We start from the raw sequence: 25,285 nt of genomic DNA, 5'->3' as shown, positions 1-25,285 counted from the left end.
CGCGAACCCCGAAGACACCACGTACCGAAAGCAGCCGGAGGAACGAGGCCGAGGGCGCGCTGGAAGGCGCTTAAATACCGTCGCGCAGAGGCTCCTGGGATGCGGGGCGGGGCTGTGGGCCGCGCACGCGTACACGGAGACGGAGTACGCGCCCGCGGAATTGTGGGTACGGCTTGTCCCCGGAGGGCGGGGACCCGGCGCGCGCGGCTCGCACTCGCGGCGGGAAACAGGCGCGCATGCGCCCTAGGGGAGCGCTCGCGTGCGCATTGCGGTGGTGTCCGCCCACGCCCCCCCACCCGCGCCCCTCATATAACCGAATCCCCGCGGGTTCGCGCATCCGGGCTCCCGCGCCTGCAGGCTTCCTCCCTTTCCCGCGCGCTCTCGCAGCCTGTGGAGAGCCCACCCCCATGGACCCCGCACCCCCGGAGCCTCCCGCCGAAGGCGTGGCGGCCCCGCCACCGCCGCCCGGCGCCCACCGCGGGCCCCCGGACCAGAGTCTCAGCGCGGGGGGCGACTCGTCAGGTACGGGGCCGCCGGGGAGCGCGCGGAGGCCGTTTGGGGACCGGGAGGCCCTCACAAGGGGCTGCAGCGGTGCCGAGGACCAGATCTCGGCGTAAGCACCCCCTGTCAGTGAATCCGCCGCATCTTCTGAGGAGAGCGACGCGAGCTGCTGTCTCGGCGTCAGGAGGCCAACCCGTTAACCGGGACGCGGAGACACCTGGCTTTGCCACCGCGCCCTTCTTTCTCCCCGGAAGCCCCTGGGCTCCGGGCCTCGTCGGGAATCCATCCCTGGATCCCCACTGCCCAGCAGTGCCAGGCAGAAAGCAGCATCCTTGCATTTTTGTTTTTGTTACGCAACCGAAAAACCGTAACCAGTGGGCTTCCATCGTGCGCGCGCGTGTGCGTGTGTGCGCGTGTGCATGTGTGCGCGTGTGCGCGTGTGCGCGCTCGAACGGCAGCTCCGTAGGGGTTTCAAGGGGCTGTGGCCATTCCCCGAGCAGCTCTGGGTGGATTTGAACTGACAGCCTTTAGGTTAGTAGTCTGGTACTTAACTGCTTATCAGACGGACATCCCACCCCGAACGATTGCTCCTCTGGGCGACCCAGAGTGGAACTGCAGTATGGGGTTGTGGGTTCGGACCACCAGCTTTTAGGGTGGCAGTTAAACCCTTAACCGTTAGCCGGTCACCGTGCCCAAGCAAGCGCCCTCCTGCGGGAGCTGCCTGAGGTCTTCAGTGGGAGTTGCGGAGCCGCCCTGACCCCGTCTGGCTGCAGGAGGCACTGCTTGCTGGAAGCGTCTCCTTCTGTGGAAGAAAGTGCCCAATAAGCGTTGGGCTGCTAACTGCAAGGTCAGCAGTTCAAAACCCTCCCCTCTGCAAAAGAAACGCGGGCTCTAGACTCCTGTAAAGCGGTGCAGCCTGGGAAACCCACAGGGGCAGTTCTGCCTAGTCCTGTAGGATAGGATAAGCCGTTCTCAACCTGTGGGTCGTGACCCCTTTGGGGATCACACTACCCTTTCACAGGGGTCGCTGGATCCATAACAGGAGCAAAACGACAGTGATGAAGTAGCAACGAAAATAAGAGAAACTATGAAAGGGCCGAGGCATTAGGAAGGTTGAGAACCACTGCCCTCTCGGGTTGGTATGAGTCTTACCAAGTCATGGCCGTGAGTGAATCTTCTGGATTGTGAAGAGAAAGAACCTTTCAGTAGGTTTGGGGGTGCAACGGCGAAGTGCCTGGCTGCAGCCCCACAGACCAGCAGTCTGAACCCAGCTCTGGGTGGAAAGAGCTGGCGATCGACTCTGGTAAGGACTACAGGGCAGTTCCAGGGGGGGCCTATGGTGTGGAGTTTGTTTGCCGCAGAATGGACTGTGGTGGCCACCAACATCGATACTGTGGGTGTTATGAAGACCCTGCGACTTGAGGGACATGTGCAAGGAATCCAAAAAAAAGAAAGGAAAAAAAGGGGGGGCACTGGTTAGGTGTGAAATTGAGATTTGGGGTGTCCCTCAATAGTTGTTGATGCAGTTCAGTCTACAGCAGCAGGATGCAGCGGGCAGTGTGAAGGGGTAGTACCACAACCTTTGTTAGAAATGGGGGGTAGGGGAAAGAAAGGAATGGGGGCATGGTTGGAAGGGGCCGCGTGGCCGCGAGTTTGAGCAGGATCTGGGCATGTTGGAGTTGAGTTGTCTGGTTCCGTTCTTGCTCTGGTATTTAAGAGTTTTGAGCTCTGTCATCTCTGGTTGGCGCATGCATACTTTTTGCTCCACCAGCAGAAAGTGGGGGCAGGGGCAGGGGGTGGGCAGGCAAGAACTGCAACACTTGGACCAGTTTGGACTGGCTTAGCGAAGTATGTGGTGGTGGAGCCCCTGGGCTCTGTAAATGGAGTGTATAATTAGGACAGTGAGGCATCTGGCCCGAGAATGGAATGGAGGGTGGGGAGATAAAGAAAAGCCAGCTGCCCCCTGCTTCTGGGGCCAATGCAGAGTTGGAAGTGAGGGCACTGGAGGGATTGCAGGATGACAGGAATAATTTCAGATGGTTAGAAATAAGAGCTGCTTGAAGGTGAGCGAATTAGGACCTAACCCTTAGATCTGGGGGCTCCTTGAGGGACTGAGAACACAGGGAAGCGATTGTCCAATGTAGTAAGGGTTGAAAAAGAAAGCTCTGTCCCCCCCACCCACCCACCCACCTGGTGACCACAATAAGCTTTTGTCTTTAGACATTTGTCTGTAACTAGGCTCTTGAAGTATTTCTCCTTTTGTGTCTGAGTAATTTCCAGTGCCGTATTTCAAGGTTCCTCCACCTGGTTGCCTGTATCAGAACTTCCAGAAGCATCAGTTCCTAACTAAAGAGATTATATTCTTTTAACGTTGGAATTCACAGAGGGGGGAGGGGGGAGTTAGGGACCCATGTGTGGCTTCCTCTCTGGTTTCAGGATCATCAGAGGATGCTATTGTTGATCAAGCAGGACAATGAGGTGAGGGCCATCCAGGATGCCTCTGTTAACATAGATAGCTGGAATTCTGCTTTGGGAATGATTATCAGAGTTATCTTGGCTCTCTCAGGAAATAGGCTTCCCTCTGGGCATTGCCGAAAGTTGTAAAAATTCCAGAGCCTGAAGAGGAGGGTAAGGGAAAACATGGGGTGAGTTAGGTTAGCAGGTAAGTGAGGCCGGGGTTACAGATAGGGCACATTTGGTCTGTTCCTCCGCTGATGGGCACTTCCACCTTTTGGCCTTTGTGACTATTTGTGAGCATTCCCGAGTTTCCTGCTGTCAGTCCTCGTGGAAGATTCGACCGGCTGGGTCCTCTGGTATTTCGATGGTGTCAACTTTCTGAGGAGCTGCGCTGCCCTTGTGAGAGTGAGGTGAAAACTCAAAATACCAGAAATGAAACAATGTAAGATTTCATTTGTGAAAAATCCAAAATGTAGCAGTCGCCACCACGCCTCCCTCGTCCTTGCAGTAAATTCCTCTTAGGTTTAATCATGGAGAGCTCCTGACTCCGGAAGGTGAACAAGGGTTCCTGAAACCAGGAGATGGTGCTCGAATTGCCCCTGGAGAAAGGCAGATGTAGCTAATTTTCTTAGGAGCACTGGATCTACTTTCTTAGGACATTATATGTATAAACCAAAAACCTGCTAATCTATAATCATTGTAATAATAGTAATAAAAGCCCTGTTACTTGTGGGGGGTCAGGGCAGAACTCTGAAACAGCTCTGGGGGGTTTGGGAGGGACCTGACTGCTTTCCTTCTGCACACTCCTGCAGGAATCAACTTAGAATTTCTCGAATCAACCTTGTCTCTCTCTGTCTTTGGCTAGGGTGGCAGGCTCTCCCAGACCCCGGCTGTGTCTGACAGTGATTTTACATTCCGTTTACATTGCTTGTGCCAGTCTGCAATCTCCACCAGCAAACGCGTTGTCTGGTAACCTGAGGAAATTCTGAGCACAGGGCTTCCAGACTCACTCCGCTAGGCTAGGCGCAGAGCCTGGTCTTTGTCCTGGCTGGTAGTCTTGAACTGCTGGCTGACTGTTGGCAGCCCAGCACTTAACCCCTTCACTGCCAGGCCTGCTGCTTTTGTAGCCAGCTCCCTGTAGAATTTATCTGCTCCCTCCCTCTGCCCCCCCCCACTGGGGTTTAGTTTTCATGTCTTTGATGGCATTGAGTATCTTTTCATGTGCTTACTGGGCATGTGCGTCTTTGGAGAAATACTTTGGATACTTTTGCCTATTTTTTAAAACATCGGGTTCTTCATCTTTTGGTTGAATTTTAAGAGTTAATATCAGAGTATGAAACCCTTATCAGATAGACGGTCTCCAAGTCTTTTCTCCCACTCCACGGGCTGCCTTTCACCCTCTTGTGAATGGCAGTGGTTGCTTCTAGGGTGGGGCGGAGCCCTGGCAGTGCAGTGGTTACTTATTTGAGGGCTAACTGCAAGGTCAACAGTTCAAAGTCGCCATCTGCACCTTGGGAGAGAGTTGAGGCTTTCTACCCTTGTAAGGAGTTCCAGTCTTGGAAACACCGGGAGACACATCTCTGATGGTCCCCTTTAAATCCTGGATTACCTGGGAGAGAATGGGGTGTGGCTGAGGTGCTGTCCTTTCTGCCCCAAACATTTCAGTTCCAGAGACGTTCAGAGGGGGCATTTCACCTTCTTGGCTCCTGTCATGGTTTTGTCTGCATTCTTTTAGCTTTTTGTTTGGAAGGTTTACAAAGCAAACCAGTCTTCCAGTGAACAATTCATACTCGTTGATTGCCATCCCTGCTTCCTCATAGCACGGGCTGCATTTTCTCTGCCCTCTGCCCCGGGGTACAGGCTGCCCTCTGGGGTTGGCTAGTCCAAGGAGTTCCCCCTGTAGACTTACCTGCCTTTTGCTCGGTTGAAAATTGAGCCACAGGGGTGAGTTCTTTTCCCGGCTGGAATGGTGACTACAGGGACACACATAGTCTCAGGTTTCTTTGACTCTCCCCATCCTATTATACCCCGCCCCCCCCTTCCTCACACCCATCCCCCTGCACTAAGATAGCCGGGTCTTTAAATATTATTCCCACAGCGGATCTTCAAATGACAACCACCAATCCTGTGGTTGGCGTCAGCTGCACCCTGACCTCTAAAGGCTCGGTCTCCCCCTGAGCCAGCAGCCATTTTCCAAATAGAATCTTCTAGACTTCTTGTCAGACTGGTATTTTAGAGACCAAGCCCGACTGCTCTGTCTGGCTCCCTTGGCATGTGTGTCCGTCCATCCTTCTTCCTGTCTCCCTCCCACTTTCAGCTCCCCAGTGAAGAGAGCACCTTGGGTGGATGACTTCCTACCTTCTGGCTAAAGTCAAGGAATCTTCATCAGTTAGGGGACGAAGTCACAGGTGTCCACTGGACCACCTGCCTCAGGGCCCCTCCCCCGCCCAGGCGGAGCGCCCTCAAACCAATGCCTGGCGGGATTCTTGACCTCTGGGCCTTTTTCCCTTTGCCCGCCCCAGCCTGACCACCTCAAGCTGACATTTTATCAGTGTGTTTAACCTTCGTCCTGAAGGTTAACAGAACAAGGCCATTTCACAGGGTTCATTCCGGGCGCTCCTCACAGCGTATCTCACCTTCTCCCTGTGGCTCTTGTGCCCAGGCCTCCTCCTCCTTAACTTCGTGAACTTAGTCCCTGGGCAGACACAGCCCTTTGGATCTCAGATAACCAGCAGAGCCCAATGGGCAGTCTCCTCCAGGAGCCCCACCCCGCGGGGGCCGCTGTGTGGTGAGGAGGCTGCCGGCCTGACCACCAGCGAGGCCCAGGGCGGAGGGTTTCACACGTGTTACCATCCTAGGACGAGGCTTCCCAGAATCAGCCACTGAAAGCCCACAGATCACGACGGCATGTCAGCCAGCGCAGGGCTGGAAGGCACTTCCCAGGCACCCACCTGCCTTATGTGGGCCATGCTATGCCAGTTGACTGGTGTCCCCGACACTGGTCCTGATCCTCCTGGCCCAGCCGCTGGTTTCCTCAGGTGTGTGGTGGTGGAAGAAATTGCAACAATGTTATTCCCTGTGTGCTCTACCACAGATACATCTCACCCTAAGTAAAGATCCTTGTTGACTTCAGTTGCCTTTGACCATCCTTTATTCGCTGATTTCCCACTTGGAGGGCTTCCCCGTAGACCCAAGGGAGGGAGGGCATCCTGGGAGTGCCAGGGGTTCAGGATTGGGCCCTTGGTTGCAGGGACGGCTTCTCTACAGGACAAAGGAGGCTGTCTTCTCCAGGAAAGATGGACAGCCTCAGAAGCCCCAAGGAACAGTTCAGCTTTGTTCGTTACAGGGTCACAGGGTCGTCTCCCTTCTGGTTGGTAATTTACCCGCCCTTCCTTTCCTGCCCCCCCCACCCCTGCTCCGGGAGAGTGATTTTTCTGCGTGTGACCTTTTATAATGGTGGCCTCAGCCTTCCGTTCTCCCCAAGGCTTAGTTTGCACGGTGCAGAGCACACATGCAGCTTCCCAGTTGTCCCATCTGAGGCTTGCCGACCCCTCTGTCTGGCCTTTGTGTCCAGTCACCGCCTCCCCCCCCCACAGGTTGTCTATTGTCTTGCTTCCTGTTGAACACTTAGAAACCTTGTCGCGTACAAACCCCGTCACCTTGATACAGTTTGACTGAATATGTTCCTTCTTTGTCTTCTCGATACTGTTGCCATCTGGAAGGGAAGTGTCAGGGTTTAACCTTTTACAAAAGCCCCTGAGCAGCCCGGTCTGTGTCTGTGGTCGGCTCCCACAGGGAGCTTGTCTGGGAGGGCAGAGAGACAGAGGAAACAAACTCACTGCCGCAGTGTCGGTTTCCACTCGTAGGGACCCTACAGGACAGGGCAGAAGCGAGCACTCCGGTGCGTTCCCAAGACTAGAACTCTTTACGAGACTGGAAAGCTTGTCTTTCCCCCAGGACCACCTGGTCGTTTCAACTGCCCACCCTGCAGTGAGCAGCCCAAAGGGTCGCCAGAGTGCCAGCAAAGACGGACAGGGACGGTCAGGAGCAAATGGACAGAGATGGGTGCACAGTGGGAGAACGGGTGAAGCACAGGTCGCTGAGGTAGAGGGTGGGGTGTCGGAGCCAGACAACGAGTGGAACAGTCCTGAAAGGGGGAGTGAGGATTAAGGAAAAGAGACAGAAAGTACTGGGGGGCAACAGTCTGATGGAGTTTATTCGACACACTCCTTATATCCATGCAGAAACAACCCGGGATTAATGATCTCTTCGTTAAGCAAGCACATTTGATACACACAGCAACTCTATCTTCAGCCAAGCTAGACATCCTTGAGAAAATTAAACAACCTGTTTTCCAGACCTTGCATACTTTCTTGTCCTTGTTCTTCGCAGTCTTCAAAGCGTAAAGTCACAAGAAATCAGCGAACACTGACACATAGGTCAGAGACTTCTCAGCCGTTTCAAGGCTGTCTTAATGGCCTTCAACAGTGGGGTGAGTGAGAGGTAGCTAGCTTCCCTGCGAGAGGCATTGGGGGCTGGGGAGGGGTGGATGAGAAGTGCTCCTAGGGGGTATTATGTGGGTCCCTCTCAAGGGGAACTTGCACCCCGTGGTTTTCAGCCTGGAGCCTTCAGACTGGGGATCACGTCTGCTCCGAGGGCTGGTTGGCACTTCTTATCTGTTGTGTCCAGGGCACTGTGGGCCTTTTATCTTCTCTGAACCACTGGTCTAACCCCGTCTCTGCCACTCGCCTCTTCTCCCCGAGGTCTTGGGTCTAGCAAGGCAGGGGTGAAGGTGGGCTTCTAGCTTTGGGCGACTGAAGAACTAGGCAGAGGGTGAGCCCTTGCCCTCCTTTGGCACCGCTTCCTATCTGCCATTCCTTCCGATCTTGGCTTCTACTCTCTCCCAAATACACAGACAGCCCTCCTGGCCTCGGCCCAGGTAGAGGGAGGAGGAGCCACTGCCTTCAGCTCTTTGAAAACAACCCAGCTGGTGTCTGAGGAACCCCTTGAGAACCTTGCCCTGGCCCCACTTGCCATCTGCCCAGGGCCCTTTGGGGAGTGGTCTTCAGGCCTAGCAAAGCACAGTAATGAGGAGGTGCAGGGAACCCAGTGACCTGGGTTGGTAGGTGAGGTGGAGTTGACGCTGACTCGGGGCAGGCCTCCATGTAACAGAATGAAATGTCTGGTTCTCCACCACCTTCACGATTCTGGGGTGCTTGGGTCCATTGTTGGGGTGCTTGGGAGGTGCCTTCGAGCCGGGATCTGGGTTTTCAGTGGCCGATTCTAAGCATGGTAATGCCTAAGGAACTCTCTGCCCTGGGCCTCGCTGGTGGTCAGGCCAGCAGCCTCCTCAGTACACAGCGGCCCCCGCGGAGGGGGGGGGCTCCTGGGGGAGTAGAGTGATGTGTGAGAGCCCCAGAAAGATGCAGGGGGAAGTGTCTATGGAAGAAGGACCCCTCCTCCAGCTGAGGCCCACCTCTGGAACATTCCTCAGCTCCTCTCCCGGAGAGTGGAGAGTACACTGCCCATCGGGCTCTTCTGGTGCCTGCTTCCTAGTTCCCCTGGCCTCCCGAAGCCAGAAAGGTGGGCGCCTGCCTTAACCCTCCTGCCCACATAGATTGACCCAAACATATCGGGGAGAAGCCTGGGTCAGAGGATTCTGTGAAATCGGTGGGCAGCGGTGGCGTGGATGGACGTGGGGCCCACGATGCTGAGTTAGAGGAGCTCTTCACAGACGGACACATACTGTAGAGGCAAAAACCAAACCAACCAGGGTTGTCAGACTCTAGGAAACAAGCTGATGGCGACCCAGGGGAGGGGGCCGCAAAGAGAAGGAAGAAGAGGGCAGAGCCGTAGGCTTGGGCGAAGGAGGAGCGGGGAGAAGAGATGAGATTAGGGCCAGACACTGGGGTTGAAAGAAGCTTGAGTTGTGGATTAATACCATGCGCGTCCGTCCGAAATGTACGCCCTCACCTAATTCACCGGGGAAGAATTACTTTAAAACGAAACGCGCAGAGGCCTGTAGTGGGCGCTCCATAAAGATTTGTTGAGCGAATTCTTGGGAGTTAAAAAGTTGCAAAGAGTCAGCCCGGCCGGAAAGCGGAGGCCCAGGCCAGTGGGAGAAAGCGGAGCTGAAGTCTGGCTGGCTGACCGCCGGCAAGTGGCCGGGACCGTAGGAAAGCCCATTGGGGGGGGTGGTGGTGGGGGGGTTCGCCGCCCGGCCCGGCGACCAAAGGTGGGCGGCGCTGGGGGTGGGGGGGAGGGCCGAGCCCCGCCCCCACCCTGACTTCACAGCGCAGGCCGCAGGCTCCGCCCACCTGAAAAGGTGGCTGGGCGCCCGTGGGCGCGGCGGGCCTCGAGTTGCCCCAGGCCGGTGGGCAGACCGGTTAGAGATAAGGAGCAGATAGTCCCCCCCCCCCGCAGGCCCCCACTGCGCCCCGGAGGCCGTCCCGCGTCCAGCGGGCCCGGGGATTGAGCGCCCCAAGGGTCCACCTTAAGGGCCGGGGCGGGGCTCCCTGGCCTACTTCCCGGCCCACGCGCCCTGCCCTCTCCCAGTCCCCCAGCGAGCGGAAGGTGGGGCCTCAGTCCGCGGGCCCGGAGCTTCGGGGCAGTGTCTCTCGGCCGCTCCGCGAACGAACGAACGAACGAAGGCAGCGCGCTCCTCCTGCCCAGGTTCCCCCGCCGCCATGAGCCGCGACGCCGAGGTGGACATGAAGGAGGTGGAGCTGAGCGAGCTGGACCCCGAGAAGCAGCCGATGAACGCGGCGTCGGGGGTGGCCGTGGCTATGGCCGTGGGCGGCGGCGCCGAGAAGAACGGCCTGGTGAAGATCAAGGTGGCCGACGACGAGGCGGCAGAGGCCGCCGCCAAGTTCACTGGCCTGTCGAAGGAGGAGCTGCTCAAGGTGGCCGGCAGCCCCGGCTGGGTGCGCACCCGCTGGGCGCTGCTGGTGCTCTTCTGGCTTGGCTGGCTGGGCATGCTGGCCGGCGCGGTGGTCATCATCGTGCAGGCCCCGCGCTGCCGCCCGCTGCCCCAGCAGAAGTGGTGGCACACGGGAGCCCTCTACCGCATCGGTGACATCCAGGCCTTCCAGCCCGGGGACAAGGGCCGCCTAGCAGGTTGGTGCCCGCCTTTCCTGGCGGCCGGGGTCCCCTGCGCCTCCCTCACCCCTCCCTTTGGTTGAGTCTGGGCAGGACGCCCAGCCCGCTCTCCCTCCACCCTTCTCCGTACCCTTCGAGGCCTCCCCCTCCCTTCCCCCTTCTCTGCTCTGAGTCTGGACGTGCCCCATGCCACCTGCTGGTTTCAGATGCAATGTGCAGCGCTCTTACATCAGCCTCTGAGTCATGGGGCCGCCTTCAACCGACCCCAGCCGTAGGATAGGGGAGGGGGGCCTTGGTGGGAAGGGGTGCCTCACTTCTACCTGCCTCTCCCTTTCAGGCCTGGAGGGGCAACTGGATTACCTGAACTCGTTGAAGGTAAAGGGCATTGTGCTGGGCCCACTTCACATCAACCTGAAGGATGACGTGACTGGTACCGATCTGAAACAGATCGACCCTACTTTGGGCTCCAAGGAAGATTTCGATCATCTCTTGGAGGCAGCCAAAAAAAAGAGTAGGTGCCAGAGTTCGCCCGGAATCAGCTAGAAGGCTGGTCTCTGGCCAGAGGGGTGACAGAAAGAGTTTTTCATCCAGTTACTCCTGACTGGCTGGATCCTGGGCTAGTGGAGCAGGGGGAGTGCGTGGCCCTGGGAGATGAGCAAGTCCGAGGCTTCCTGCTCGGCTGCACAGGGAGCCCCTGATGGAATGGAATTCCGGGGTTGCCGTGCCTTGTTTGCAAATTCAGGCTCTTGTGAGCTCAGTGGCTCCTTCTAAAGAAGAAAGCCCAATGGAACACCACCTTACTGTTCTTTATAAAAAAACATCTGAAAGGGTCCCTTGGGCTTGCAAGTGGGGCGCCCAGTCCCCCATCATTCAGCCTCCCCTCACCCCTGCCCCGTAGGGTCTTCAGGCCCTGCCGTGCGCACGCACAGCTGTGCTCCAAAGGAATGGTTTTTGTTGGAGTTCCAAGCCACGCCCCCCCCCCCCACCACCAAGAAATGGACAGGAAACATTCCACAGAACTGTGGGGGTTGGTTTCCTCCTTGCCCCCAACTCGGGAGCCTCACACCTGCCTCTGCCTCCATTGTTTCAGGCATCCAAGTCGTCCTGGACCTCACTCCCAACTACAGGGGCCAGGACTCGTGGTTCCTTTCCACGCAGGTTGACATGGTGGCTGCTAAGATGAAGGTGAGCGGTCGGTGTTGGTCGTCGTGTTATGTGGGTCAGCAAGCTTCTGGCTCTTCTGTGGAGGCCCCGGCTTCTTGGATTCCACGAGAACCCTTCCTCCCTCCACAGGAAGGCTAGGCCAGCCGCAGACAGCCGCTTTTGATTTCCTTGTTCCGCTCACACGTCCTTTCCTTGACCGGGAGGGTGGCGGTGGCTGGAAGGGACTTGCTCTCGGATGTCATTCTGAACCAGATGGGTTTCCTTCCACTGGACAAGGAAGCCCTTCTCTGGGAATTCTGCCCAGTGTGCGTTTGCTGTGCTTGAGGGTGGGGCCCCCTGTAGAGCCGCAAGGGGGGAGGGGGCTTCCTCATGTCAGGAACCTGGCCCAGACTTTATGTACATTTTCCAGGCTCCCCTATGGCTGCAGACAATGGTGTCCGCCAGCATGTGTGATTTGTCAGTGAGGCTTTGAAGTCCCAAGGAGTCTAGTCTCCAGTCTCCCTTAGAGTAGAGGCTCAAAGTCCACTGCAGGCTGGAGAGAGAGAGAGAGAGAGAGCGGATTCTGGGCTCCTCCTCACTCACAGGGGATTGGGATTAGGACTACCCTACACTGGTGCGGCCTCATGGGATCCATTACTTTACGTGAGCTGCTTTGTGGGAGGGAGACGGCTCTGCCCAGGCAGGACACGAGGGCAGTGCCTCATGCTGTTGTGCTCAGGAGCAGACTAGGTGACACCCGACCCTGACACCCTACCCTCAGCTGCATTAACCTGTCGCATGTCACTTCTCCAGGACAACAGCTGGGTCAAAGTGCGAGCCATCGCCTAAAGCTGACACACAGTGAACCCCATGAGTCGTGCAGCTCCTGGGCATGGCTCCTCTCTTCTCTGATCCAGTCCCTCATCACGTCCAGCCAGTCACCCTGTGATCCGCCGGGGGGTGGGGGGGTGGGGTGGGGGGGTGTCTTGAAACAGCTCACTGCCCTTGAGCCCATACTGACTCAGCTGCCCTACAGCATGGCTCGGACTGCCCTCAAGGGTTTGGGACTGCCGCTCATTACACAAGCAGAGTCTCGTGTCTTCCTGCCAGAGGGCGGGCAGTTTCAAACTGCTGACTTGTGGTTAGCAGCCCAGTGTGCAACCCTCCTGAGGGAGAAGTCAAGTGCTTGAGCACTCAGAGACCCCATGGGAGCTTAGAGTTGGGGGGATCCAGAGGTTGAGACCTTGGTAGTGGAGCTGGGGGGCCCGAGACCCAGGCCCGGAAATGACTGCCCCAGGTCTCCAGAGAGAGTCCCCCGAAATTGATCGCTGACTTCCCTTCTCTGACTCCCTCCCAGGATGCCCTGGAGTTCTGGCTGAGGGCCGGCGTGAACGGCTTCCAGGTTCGGGATGTGGAGAATCTAACGGTACGGGTCTTTGTGTCCTTCTGGGGGGGGGGGGGAGCAGAGCCCGGCCGAGGACAGAGGCCCTGGTCGCGAGCCTGTTCTCAACTGCCCTTTCTTCACCCAGGATGCATCTTCGCTGCTGGCTGAGTGGCAGAACATCACCCAGAGCTTCAGTGAAGACAGGTGGGTGCCAGGCCCCTCCCTTACTCAGCTCCAGGGTGGGGGAAGCCCATGGTGGAGCGCCGGCCCCACCAGCAGTCTCTTGTTCCTACTACAACCACCTTGACCGCTGCCCTGCCCTCTCTGCAGGCTCTTGATGGCAGGCACGGACTCCTCCGACCTGCAGGAGATCCTGAAGCTGCTCAACTCCACCAAGGACCTCCTGTTGGCCAGCTCGTACCTGTCGGGCCCCAGCTTGGCGAAGGAGAACACACGGCTCCGGGTCACCCAGTACTTGAACGCGACGGGCTATCGCTGGTGCAGCTGGAGCGTGAGTGCCGCCGTGGGGGCGGGAACGGGCGGAGGGCCAAGGCCCGTGGGCACTTGGGACCTCACCAGCGTGTCTGCCCCCGCAGGTGTCTCAGGCTGGCCTCCTGACGTCCTTTGTGCCAGATTCCCTTCTCCGACTCTACCAGCTGCTCCTCTTCACGCTGCCGGGGACCCCCGTCTTCAGCTATGGGGATGAGATTGGCCTGAAGGCTGCCATCCCTCCTGGACAGGTACTGCTGCCTCCGCACCCAGCACCCCTGAATTCCTGGTCGGCATGATGAAGATGGGGTGGTGGCAGGCAGGCAGGCAGGCAGGCCTGAGCCCTGAGTTGGCCATGGGTTGGATTCCTAGCCTGTACTGTGGTCCTGGGCAGGCTTTCTCCGCTCTCTGTAGTCGTGATAGGCTCTTCAGGGACGCTCCGTGTTTTGGCCGAGATTAGGACGAGTGGTGGCATGGTTTTGAATGCGTGGCGCCTGATAATGTCCTCAGCATGGCAGCCTTCAGCAGGGGGTTCTCTGAGGCCGCACCCTCCCGAGCTCCCAGTTCAGTGAGGGGGCCATGCGAGGAGGCGGGTGAGGACCACGCGGGGGTAACACCACAGGGGTGAGTGTTAGCTGGTCAGCTGCAGCTTGGCCCCGAGCTGGTATCTGTAGAAGCAGTGAGTAGTCAGTCGTGCGTTCCACAATTCGGGGCAGCTTCTGCGAGCCAGCCACTGGGGGACCAGCAATGGGGACCCAGAGGGTCGGAGGTCGTGGGGTGAGGTGACTTAGCATGCTGACACTGACTCCCGGTGTGGGTGAGACTGGGTAAGGGGCGCTTTATGAAGGAGAGTGGCCACTAAGACCCCGGTTGCTGGCTGGGTACCTTGTCTGGGAGAGGCCCTCGGGGCCGAGGGAGCAGTAGCAGTGTGTGCGAGGCCTGAAGGCAGGAAGGAGCCTGCCTGGCCTGTTCTGTAGAAGGTTGTTCAGGTACAGGAGGGGGAGCATGAGTCAGCCCCAGGCCCTCTCTGATTCCTGTTTCTACTGCTGCAGCCGGAGCAGGCCCCCGTCATGCTGTGGAATGAATCCAGCTTCCCCAGCGCCTCCAGCCCAGGCTCTGGGTCTGCAGACCTCAACATGACTGTGAAGGTAGGTGGCGGGGGGGGAGGGGGGGGGCGGTGGTAGACCTGGCACTGGGCAGGGGGAGGAAGTGGGCTCGTGGTTGACCGGCAGCCCTCACCACCACCCTGTCCCCCTCTGCAGGGCCAGGATAACGTGCCCGGGTCCCTGCTCTCTGTGTTCCGGAAGCTGAGTGGTGAGCGCGTCAAGGAGCGCTCCCTGCTGCACGGGGACTTTCTCGAGCTCCCCTCGGGACCGGGCCTCTTCTCCTACGTCCGCCGCTGGGACCAGAACAAGCGGTTTCTGGTTGTGCTTAACTTTGGGGACCTGAGCGCCTCGGCCAGCTTGGGGCCTGCTGACCTGCCCAGCAGTGCCGGCCTGCCAGCCAAGGCAGAACTCTTGCTCAGCACCCAGCCGGGCCGGCAGGAGGGAGACTCCCTGGAGCTGCAGCACCTGCACCTGGAGCCCCACGAGGGGGTGCTCCTGCATTTCCCCTACGTGGCCTGACCTTCCCCGGCCCCTCCCTCCCTCCCTTTTTTTACTGTCAGATGGTAGGTGTGTTCTGGGTTTGAGTAAAAGTCGCCCTGCGTAGCGAGGTGTGGTGTCTTTCTTTCCCTCTCGCCTCCCCTGGGCCTGCCCACCAAGGGCCTGCCTGGAGGTTCCGCACGCCCTCCTGCTCCTGCTCCCGTGTTCCTTCATCCGAGGGAACCAGGTCCTACCGGCAAAGAGGTGTGAGCCTGGGATGAGTCCACGGCCCTCCAGCTGAGAGGTCATTGGCCTTTTGGGGAGGAGCACGGGGTTGGGGTGTTCTGGTTTTTAATGAGTCTCATGAAGCAGGGGCGCGATGGGGCTGGGCACTAGAGGAGGGGGCCTCCTCAGGGAGCCGACACGGGAAGTTCTGAAGTGAGGGGGGTGGTGCCAAGACTGGTGCCTCGGGACTGCTCTCTGGGAGGGCCCTGGGGGGTGGGGAGGGAGTGGGGGCTACAGCTGCATGGGAAGGGATGAGGATCCAGGTTTGCCAGAAACTCATTCCTGTGGGGTAGAGGTCACACATACCTCCACTCTCAGCCCTTTCCCCGCGGCTCACCAGCTCCTCGGTTGGGTCACGGAATCCACAGGCCAGACTCAGCTGTGGTGATTCTTAGGGGAGGGAGCAGGCGGCAGGATGCAGCTCTTCAACCAGAACGCCTCCCGGTGAAGAGCCCTCGGCTTGGCAAGCCCACTGCAGCTGTCCGTGGGCTCCTGCCAACCCCCTTGTGAAGCAGGCTCCTCTGCTAGTTTGCCACCGTGGGCCCTACTAATGGAGCAGTAAGGAGCCGATTCTGTGGTCGCTCGGATGCTTTACGGGCCTCTGCATGGTTGACAGCCTGCTGCGCAGCGCTGGTGGAGCGAGACGCCCCGGGCAGAAAGGCCAGCTGCACCCCGACACTGCGATGAGCTCCGGCTGGCTAGGCTGGGCTGCGAGAGCAAGACGGGAGCGCTCTGAGGGCTTGTCTAGGGGAGAAGAGACCCCACGGTCAAATATTTAGAGGCACAGAAGTCTCACCAGGATAAGGACATCTCACGAGGCGGGGTCCCCTCAGTTTGAGGCTCTCATGGCGTCCAAGGGTTTACAGAGGCTGTCCTTTGGGCAGTGGAGTACCAGGGAAGCAAAAGCATGGCTAAGGGCACACTGATAGACGGCAGTTGTTGGCAGGACTACCCTGGTGGGAAAGGGTGGCATCCAGGGTACACAAGAGACCTCAAATCTGTCAGAACATCAAGTCTCAAACCGGACAAAGGTACATCATCAGGTGTACACCTGAGACCATCATTGCCAGGTGCTGAGCTACAGAGCTGTAGGGGGCACATGGGAGACGAGGGGGAACCCCGGAAAGCTGGATTGCCGGCAGATTGATACATCAATACAGTTGTGGAGTGGGCCAAGAGAACGGGGGACAGGAGCCCGTGCGGGGACATGTATACTGTGTTTGAAACGCACAAGATTGGTCCAGGGCCTTCCAACCAAGGCAGCCAAGACCTCACCCCCCAGTACCAGCCTGAGGGAGGCAGCCCTTCCCTGAGCTGGCCCTAGGGGAATGCAGACTGACTCATGACCATTGCAGGCCCCAGGACTGCAAATCCCACGGAGGACACACCCAGGCAATCCGGACTGCCTTGGGGAATGCTAGCCAGCCACTCTCTACCCCTGCTGGAGGGCAGGGCTGTTCACCTAGCTGGCTCGTGGCCAGGAAGGATTCACTGGCGATTTAATCTATGCCTGGAGACGCCTGGATTTAGGGCTTTTCATTGATGTGACTAACGCAATCCCAACTGCTGGCCGTGGGATGTGCTTGGTGACCCGGAGCAACACCAGGGCCCCGATCAAGAGATCAGAAACATTTACCGTCATGGAGTCGATTAGGCGGCCCACAAGAAAGCGGAGTCCTGGTGCGGCTGTCTCTTCCCTTGCTCTAACGGCCTGAGGTCTGGGGAGAGGCCTCAATGCCACCCAGTTTGAGATGTTCTGGGGACAGTTCCCAAGAAGACACACCCAGCCAGTTGGACCTTTGGCCCCTCTCTGTCAGGACTGACTGCAGTTAGAGCTCACATCAATGGAAAACCCGAAATCCAGGAGTCTCCAGGCATAGATTAAATCCCCACTGGCCACCCCCTTCCCTCTCAGACTTGCTCATTCTGGCCTCCCTCCTTTCTGCACCCAGCTCCAGCCCCTCCCTCTGACCCCACTCTGGCTCCTGCCCCTCCTGCCCCACAGCTTTTATCAGTTGTCCAGCAGAAGGAGTCTTAGCACTGATGGTGTGTTTTGCAATTTACTGTAAAGTAACCCTTCACATTCTTGTCAAACCTGTCACCAGGCACACCTGGCTGCCAGATGGGGACCTGGTTTGCAGCTGAGGGCTCAGGGAAGGGCGATGGCCTTGGGGGGAAAACCTGCCTGACCAGAGTCATTCTTCCAGCTGCAGCTGATGTGCTCCATTGGGGACATTAAAAAAAAAAAAAAATCAAACCAAACTTACCGTCCCAGACTGATTGCAACTCAAACGAAGCTACGGGCCAGAGTAGAACTGGCCCTGTGAGCTTCCGAGACCAAATTTTCATTTATTTATTTAAAAAATCATTTTATTGGAACCTCCTACAGCTCGTATCACCATCCATCCATCCATCCATCCATCCATCCATCCATCCATCCATCCATCCATCCATTGTGTCAAGCACATGTGTACATTTGTTGCCATCATCATTCTCAAAACATTTTCTTTCTATTTGAGCCCTTGATATCAGCTCCTCATTTTCCCCTCCCTTCCACCCTCATGAACCCTTGATACTTTATAATTGTTATTATTTTTTCATATCTTGCACCAGTCGATGTCTCCCTTGACCCACTTTTCTGCTGTCCGTCCCCCTGGGAGGGGGTTACATGTAGATCCTTGTGATTGGTTCCCCCTATGTCCCAACACCTCACCCTTCCCCCCCCTGGTAGCACTACTCTCATTATTGGGCCTGAGGGCTTTATCTGTTCTAGATTCCTTGTGTTGCCAGCTCTTATCTGTACCTGTGTACATGCTCTGGTCTAGCCAGATTTGTGAGGTAGAATTGGGATCATGATGGTGGGGTTGGGGAGCATGAAGGAACGAGAGGAAAGTTGTAGGTTTCATCGGTGCCGCACTGCACCCTGAGAGTGCCGAGACCACATTTTAAGGGAGTAGACAGCCCCATCTTTTGGCAAACCTTCTGGTTCGCATCCCATTATACCACCAGGGTTCCTGCTGGGGACGTCCAGGGTCAGGATCTGAATCCTCTGTGTTGGGAACAGAAAGGAGGCTCAGATTGTGATCCCAGGTTGTGGACTTCCCTCAGTGGGCATGGAAGCAGGTGTGTAAATGATCCTTGCCCCGAGATAAGGACTGAATCCCGAAGGAAAGCGGCCCCTTGGAGCTGGAGGAAATGTTTAACCCAGAGGAGAGCAGGAGGGGCTGGGCCGAGAGTGGGGCTCCCGGAGGCACGCGGCACACGGCACGAGAGAACAGCGCGCTCAGTGGGTGAAGAGCTCGCGTAGAACAGAGAGCATGGCTCTGGACCCCAAGGGGCGTGGTGAGAGCCGGCCGGAAGCTGAGGCACAGGGCTCTGAAAACCGGGCTGAAGGAATCCCTACTTTGCCCTGTGGGTAACCGACTGCTATCCCAGCTGCTTGTGGGAGTCCTTGCCCAGGATAGTTAGGCCGCCGGCTGCTAGTCTAAGGGCCGGAGGTTCGAGTCCATGCAGAGGTGCCTAAGAGAAAGGCCTGGCACAATTCTAGTCTTTGGGGCACAAAAGAGACCTGGGTTTCTGGGGTGGAGGGAGGCCTTCACCCTTGTGGATTGGAGACAGTCCCAGTCACATTCTCAGATTCAATGTTGTTCCCCACTAGATCCTCCCAGAATAGTGCTGCCTTAGGGTGGTCTCTTCCAAGCACGTGGCTGATGGCCATCTGGCCGGCAGCTTTAACTATTGCTCTCTAGGCTCTGAAGACGGCCACTCCCCCTGCCCTGCCTGCCTCGACACTGGTGGTAGGTTACTCCTCCTAGGTATTCAGGGACCTTTAGGGTTGGGGTACATCCCACTTTGTGACATACGGGGTTACCTGTAATTGGGGGGCTTGCATGCCCCTAGAGTATATAAGCCTTGGTTGGAAATATATTCTCTCTCTCTGCATGGACCAGGCTCTGGAATTCGTGACTGTGAAGGAGAGCCCTTGCATGCCTTATCTTGTCTCATGTCTCTTTGATTTAACTCTCGATTACACAAGTGGGGGCTGGGACCCCACACTCAAGTGTAATGGACGGAGCACATGCGTGAGATCTTAAAGAGGACAAAGCCAAGACAAACCATCTTCCCGAAGAAGGAGACCATTAGCCCAACGTCATCATGGCATCCAGGTTTGCTGAGATTCACCGACTTAACGGGACAAGGGAGGGTTGGCAACATTGAGCCTTTGGTAATTCTGACTCGGACCAATCCCGGAATAGAACTGGCCCTGTGGGTTTCCGGGCCTGTAACTCTTTATGAGAATAGAAAGCCTCGTCCTTTTCCCGAGGAGAGTCAGGTTAGCAGCTGGATACACAACCACTACACCACCATCTTGGACTCTATTTATTTTGATTTTATTTTCTCGGACTCTTTAAATCGTGGGATTGCTTGTGACCTTTCCCAGCAGCCCGAACAGTTTCGTCAGAGTTGAGCTGACGATTTAAAAAACTGAAAACCAACCAAAAAAATGCTGAGCTGCAGACTAGCAATGGATTTAACAGGGCGTGGGGGCAGGTCTTGCAGGATTCTGAAGCTCTGAGGTGAGACACCAGGATGTCAGTAAGACGGAGGGAGAAAGGGCGCTCCTGCCCGTGGGGAAACACGGGGGCATGTGGTCACGTGTGAGTGGCTGGGGGCCACTATGCAGGAAGGCGCTGAGAGTGGGTGGGTGACACTGGGGGGCGGGCTGGTGGAGCCCGCCAGAAGTCAGACGTTGAGGCAGGGGCTGTGGGCCTCGAGAGCACAGAGCCGAGGGAGGTGGGCTGTGCTGTGTGGAGGTGGCCTTGGCTTGCAGGTGGAGGTGTTTCGCAGGAAAGGTGTTTCTAACTCAGCAGAGGCGACCATGGGAGTCTCAAGAGATGGAGGTGGGGGGTGCCTGGCAGGAATGTGAGCGATGTCCTGGGAGCCTGAGGGGTGAGCTGGATAGAGGGGTGAGGCTGGAGCACTACAACCTTTCCAGGGCACAGTGGAGGCGAGACCCACCAAGAAGGAAATAGAACAGAACAGAGCCTTGGGGTGGAGTGAGGGTGGGGGGTGGGGGCCTGGAAAGGCAGGAAGAAGAATCCAGGTCAAGGGAGGGGGGAGGGAGGGGTAAAAATGAGGAGCTGATGCCAGGGGCTTAAGTAAAGAGCAAATGTTTTGAGAATGATGAGGGCAATGAATGCACAAATGTGCTTTACACAATTGATGTATGTATATGTATGGATTGTGATAAGAGTTGTAGAAGCCCCTAATAAAATGATTAAAAAATAAAAAAGAATCCAGGTCAGTGGCAGACAGAGCAGGGAAGAGCCTGGGGATCCTCAGGCCCTGGCGGTCTTCTCCAGAGCACTTCTAGGGAAGGGTGGAGAAAGAGATTTCCTCATTTCATTTATTGATTTTAAAAATTAAACAAACGCACACAAAGTTTCCCCACTTTAGAGGTGGGGTGGGTTTATATGCTATTGTCTTTAGGTGCCATCGAGTCGATTCCGACCCAGGGACCTGAAGCACAGCGGGACGAAGCACCGCCCGGGCCCACGCCATCCTCACAATTGTTCCTACGTTTGAGCCCACGGTGGCAGTCAGCGGTGCCCGTCCATCTCCTGGAGGGCTGTCCTCTCTGTTGCTGCCCCTCCACTTTACCAAGCACCATGCCCTTCCCCAGGGACTGGTCTCTCTTTACAGCACGTCCAACGTGTGCGAGATGCACGCTCGCCACCCTTGCCTCTGAAGAGCATCCCGGGGATACTTCCGAGCAGATTCCTTTGTCCTGTGAGCAGTCCATGGCGCTGTCAGTATTCGCCGCTAGCATGGGAGGGGCATGTTTCTAGAACATGTCACAGTTCCTGGTTTTCTTAAGCAGCAAAATAAACGATTGGAAGGCCACCAGGAGCTGCTGGGAGGAAACGGGATCGGACTAGGGAAAATGGGCAGGAAGCCCAAACACCAAGAAGCAGGAAGTGCAATTGTCACTTCACTGGAACATCCTGGGCTGTTGCCACGGGGCTGGGTGGGTGGGGGATGGTGGGGGTGGGGGAGATGGTTTGCCAAGATCCGTGGGCCTGGGCCCCAAGGCTGGCTGCACAAAGAGGGGTGAGGTGGGTAAGTGGTAATGTCCAGAGGGGGCTCCACTGAATCCAGAGACGGAGGGGGGTAGGGAGAGCTCTGTTCTCATTCGCACAAAGGTGCTATTGAAGCTGGTGGGACTGTAGTTTGAGCACTGTAAGGTTTGAGGTGTCCATTTGAGTAATGAGGTGAGCTTGGTACAAGCCAGGGTGTTTTCCACGGCCTCCTGTGCCCGGGAAAGCCGGACAGGACAGTGAGTAGAAGAGACAGAGAGAGCCTGGCTGCCTCTGAGTGATGCTGTGACGGCGTCGGTGAAGCGTGTGGATTGCGCTGTGGACTTCCCTGCTGGGCTAGTGGTTCCAAGCTGGGCTGCCAACTGCATGGTCAGCAGTTCAAAACCCCCACCCGCTCCTCAGGAGAAAGACCGGGCTTTTTACTCCTGTAAAGAGTTACAGTCTTGGAAGCCCACAGGGGCAGCTCTATCCCATCCTATAGGGTCTCCATGAGCCGGCATTGACTCCATAGCCGTGAAGCTTTTGTTTTGTTTCTTTAATGGATTGCCCGAAGAACACACAAATCTGTCTTGGAAAAAAGTAGCGCCAGAAGGCTCCGTAGAAGGGACGATGGTGAGACGTCACGTGACATCCTCCGGACAGATCGTCAGAAGGGCCCATGCTGGGCAAAGTAGAGGCCAGTGAACACGAGCAAGACCCTCATGGGTCAGACTGACACAGTGGCTGCCACACAGAAGCATCACAACATTAGCTCCACATCTCACTGTCAGGGAGGTGACAGGGTAGGACATAGGGACATGATGGGACAGGGTAGAACTGGCCCGTTGGGTTTCTGAGCCTGTAAGTCTTTATGGAAATAGAAAGCCTTGCCTTTCTTCTGCAGAGTGGCTAGTGGCTTCAAACTGATGACCTTGTGGCTAGCAGCCCAACGTGTAGCCAATCACTATGCCAACAGGGCTCCACGGGCCTGGTGGTCACGAAGATGCCTGGTGTGGGGATGTGAATTTGAGGGTCTTGCCAACAGATGGTATTGAAAACATGGGGCTGTGGGCGATGACCTGGGGAGGGAGTTCGACTCCTGCAGACGGAGAGAGGATGGGGGAGACATAGAGACAGAGGGGTGGGGGAATAGTCTTAGAGCCAAGGGAGCCTGCGGGCTTTCCTGTCAAAGACGACAGGATTGGCCAAGGGGCTTAAAAACCAAGAGGTCTCTGATGATCCGACAATACCAGTGTTTGTTGTGTGGTGAGGCACCTTTCTGACCCTTGGCGACTTTAGACCAGCGGTCCTCAACCTGTGGGTCACGACCCCTTTGGGGGAATCAAACGACCCTTTCACAGGGGTCGCCCCATTCATCACAGTAGCAAAATGACAGTGATGCAGTAGCAACAGAAATACTTTAAAAAAATATTTTTTTTGTCCAGTGAGTCAAATTTATTTCTGAGATATTCTTGAAATCCAGGTGGGCTATGCTGAAGAGTGTATCGGGGTTCTTTTCTTTTAAAAAAATCGTTTTATTAGGGGCTCATACAACTCATCACAATCCATGCATCCATCAATTGTGTAAAGCACATTTGTATATTCATTGCCCACAACAAAAATAATGTTATGGTTGGGGGTCACCCCACATGAGGAACTGGATGAAAGGGTCGCGGCAGGAGGAAGGCTGAGAACCCTGCTGTAGACACGGCAGCAAGAAGCACTGCCCAGTCCTGTGGCCTCCTCAGAAGCCCCCCTGGGGTGTGACTGAGGGGTGATTTGAATGGGACCCGGAGGAGTTAAAACAAAAACCATATTAAGCTAATGATAGAAATGGATTGGCGTTCACTTAATATAGGATTTCCAAACCAGGTCACCATTTCCAACTAGTCAAAAGATTCCAAAGAATGGAATCTTGAGGCCACAGATTCTTACACCCCAGCCTTGTCCTGATGTAATTACACATCGCCGTCCACACAGGGCCGGAACCGTGCTGACATGCCAATTCAAGGCCAGGCAACATTTCATTTCTTACTTTTTGTTTCAGTCTTACTGTGTTGGCAAAAGTTACGTGAGCAAAACAGAAATACTCAAACAATGAGAGCCTCCGTTTGCTCTTCCTTGGTCCATTCCAACCTCTTTGAAGTCAATCAGTATTCATAATTTGGGGGATGGTCACTTACATTTTTTATTTTTTTGTGGTGGTTGAAAATACACACAGGACAGGGTGGAAGGGGCCCTGTGGGTTCCTGAGACTGTAACTCTTTATGGGAGTAGGAAGCAAAACGTACACTTCAAAGTGGGATAAGCAGTGGTGACTGCTAGCTCTGCATGGCGGACAACCCTCAGGGAGAATAGCCGCTGACCTACTTCTGTGGACCTCCAGGTGCATAGTCATTCACCCTGTGTAGCGAGCAGCCAGGTGTGGCATATATTTGGGGAGACAACTTGGGAGAAATCCTTCTGTTTCCCACCTCTCGATTCAGCAGTTTCTGCATACACAAGCCGGGGACATGTCGTCCTCACCCTTGCGTCCCGTGCAGGTAACACAGACTCACTGTCCCCCAGATTCTCATTTAAGTTTTTGAGTTTCTGTTGTCATTTTGATCTCATACAGAGAGTTCTTACAAAGCACAGTGTTTCACCAAACCCAGGCTCACTGCCACGCTCAACGCTGACTCACAATGACCCCCTGCTGTTTACCAGGGGGTGGGGGGGGGAGGAAGCCCCGTCTGTCTCCCTGGGAAGCTGCTGGCGGTCTCAAACTGCCGACCATGGAGATCCCAGCCCAACCCATACCCAGTACACCACCAGGGCGCCCTCAGTGTTCAAGGCGGACCTTTCCCCTTCTTTCTTTTTAAAACCAATTGAGCTAAACGAACGTCTATGTTTTAAGAGCATTCCTGTTGAAGGTTTAAAGATGATCTCAGGGCAATCGCTTCAGGGGGTTCATCCTGTCTCCAGGAACATCTGGTCAGTGTTTCCCCCTTGTTGATCGGGATGCTGCTTTAGAATCGTGCATCAAAATCTTCAGTCACGGTCGCTGGGCACCCCCCCCACCCGTGCTTCCAGTCTTCTGGCAAAGGGGCGGTTAGTTGTCCACCCAGGCCATCAGACACACATCCCATATTTTCCTGTTCCGGACTCACCTTTCCCCTCCGTTGCTGCAGGCGGACAGAGACCAACTGAGGGCTTTGGATGCTTGCCGTTAAGAGCGCAGGGACTCACCAATGACATCAGAGTTCTAACCAGAGCACTTGCTAGGTTCTTAGGTCAGCGAACCGGGGTCCCATGAAATGATGACCCAGCACCTCCATGTGGCAGTGAGTCTCTCTCTTGTGGCACCTCTAACCAAGGACCCCAATCCCATGAAATGTTTGCTTGTGCGTAAACACAGCTGCTCGTTTTATTAAAAAATTTTTAAATAAAAGTATCACACAGCTTATTGCGGACAGCTATCAGGATGATTGGTTGTCCTGCCCTACCGCTAATCAATGCGATTTCCCCATCACAGTGAACCACCCCTCCCCGCTCTCCCCTCCGCTCAACAACTCATGGCCACGGAGTCGATTTTCCGACTCACGGCGACTCAGCAGCACGCAACAGTACAACACAACGACAGCACTATCCCTCTCGAGAGGGCAGGGCAGGACTGCCCCGGGGGTCTCTGAGGCGGCGAATCTTCCTGGGAGCAGAAAGCCTCGTCCTTCTCCCAAAGGCAGACTGGTGAGGCTTGAACTGCTGATTAGCAGGCCAATACACTGTACCCCTCGGGCGCCTCTTCCCACCCCTGGTGAACTGCCCAACTGGAGCCCCATAGGGATGACAGATGGGGCTGCTCAGCACAGGCCAGCAGCTTGAACCTCCCACCACCAGCAGCAGCTCCTCGGGAGCCAGACAGGGATTTCTTCCCCCATAAAGAGCCACAGTCTAGGAAACTCACAGGGGCAGTTCCGCCCTGCCCTGTGGGGTCACTATGTGTCCTGTGGGGTCACTCACAGGGCCAGTTCCGCCCTGCCCTGTGGGGTCACTATGAGTCAGCACTGACTCCGCGGCAGGGAGTTGGGTTTTGATTTGGAATAAACTTTGCTCTCTATGCATCTGCCTTTTCTTGGCTTTTGAAATAAACACGGCCATGCAGTCCATGTCCTTGACATGCGACCTTTTCTGGAAGAGACCGACCGATTGATATTATAGCCGCTTTGCTGCCGTCAAAATCTGCACACAGCTCATTCCAGAAAAGGATACAATGAATGAAACACCCAGAA

At 56.1% G+C, this 25,285-nt stretch overlaps 1 protein-coding gene across 1 annotated transcript; it reads left to right on the top strand.

Moving 5' to 3' along the window:
* The first annotated feature begins 306 nt into the window (after positions 1 to 306).
* SLC3A2 (solute carrier family 3 member 2) lies at positions 307 to 14,785 on the top strand. Its single transcript, XM_075545570.1, has 10 exons — positions 307 to 522; positions 9,631 to 10,074; positions 10,394 to 10,567; positions 11,147 to 11,241; positions 12,557 to 12,625; positions 12,729 to 12,787; positions 12,914 to 13,094; positions 13,180 to 13,323; positions 14,125 to 14,220; positions 14,335 to 14,785. The coding sequence occupies exons 1-10, from the start codon at positions 408 to 410 to the stop codon at positions 14,695 to 14,697; spliced, it is 1,740 nt and encodes a 579-aa protein (XP_075401685.1). The 5' UTR covers positions 307 to 407; the 3' UTR covers positions 14,698 to 14,785.
* The last annotated feature ends 10,500 nt before the right edge of the window (positions 14,786 to 25,285 follow it).

This window comes from Tenrec ecaudatus, chromosome 4 (genome assembly GCF_050624435.1).
Source record: "Tenrec ecaudatus isolate mTenEca1 chromosome 4, mTenEca1.hap1, whole genome shotgun sequence".
Lineage (NCBI taxonomy): Eukaryota > Metazoa > Chordata > Mammalia > Afrosoricida > Tenrecidae > Tenrec > Tenrec ecaudatus.
This window is presented reverse-complemented; position numbering and strand designations above follow the sequence as displayed.

What these genes read in the sequence shown, in the direction of transcription:
- SLC3A2 (XM_075545570.1), top strand. Translation starts at nt 408, where the DNA reads ATGGACCCCGCACCCCCGGAGCCTCCCGCCGAAGGCGTGGCGGCCCCG. An exon ending in GGAGGCAGCCAAAAAAAAGA is followed by an intron (nt 10,568 to 11,146) that starts GTAGGTGCCAGA and finishes CCATTGTTTCAG; the next exon opens with GCATCCAAGTCGTCCTGGAC. An exon ending in TGGTGGCTGCTAAGATGAAG is followed by an intron (nt 11,242 to 12,556) that starts GTGAGCGGTCGG and finishes ACTCCCTCCCAG; the next exon opens with GATGCCCTGGAGTTCTGGCT.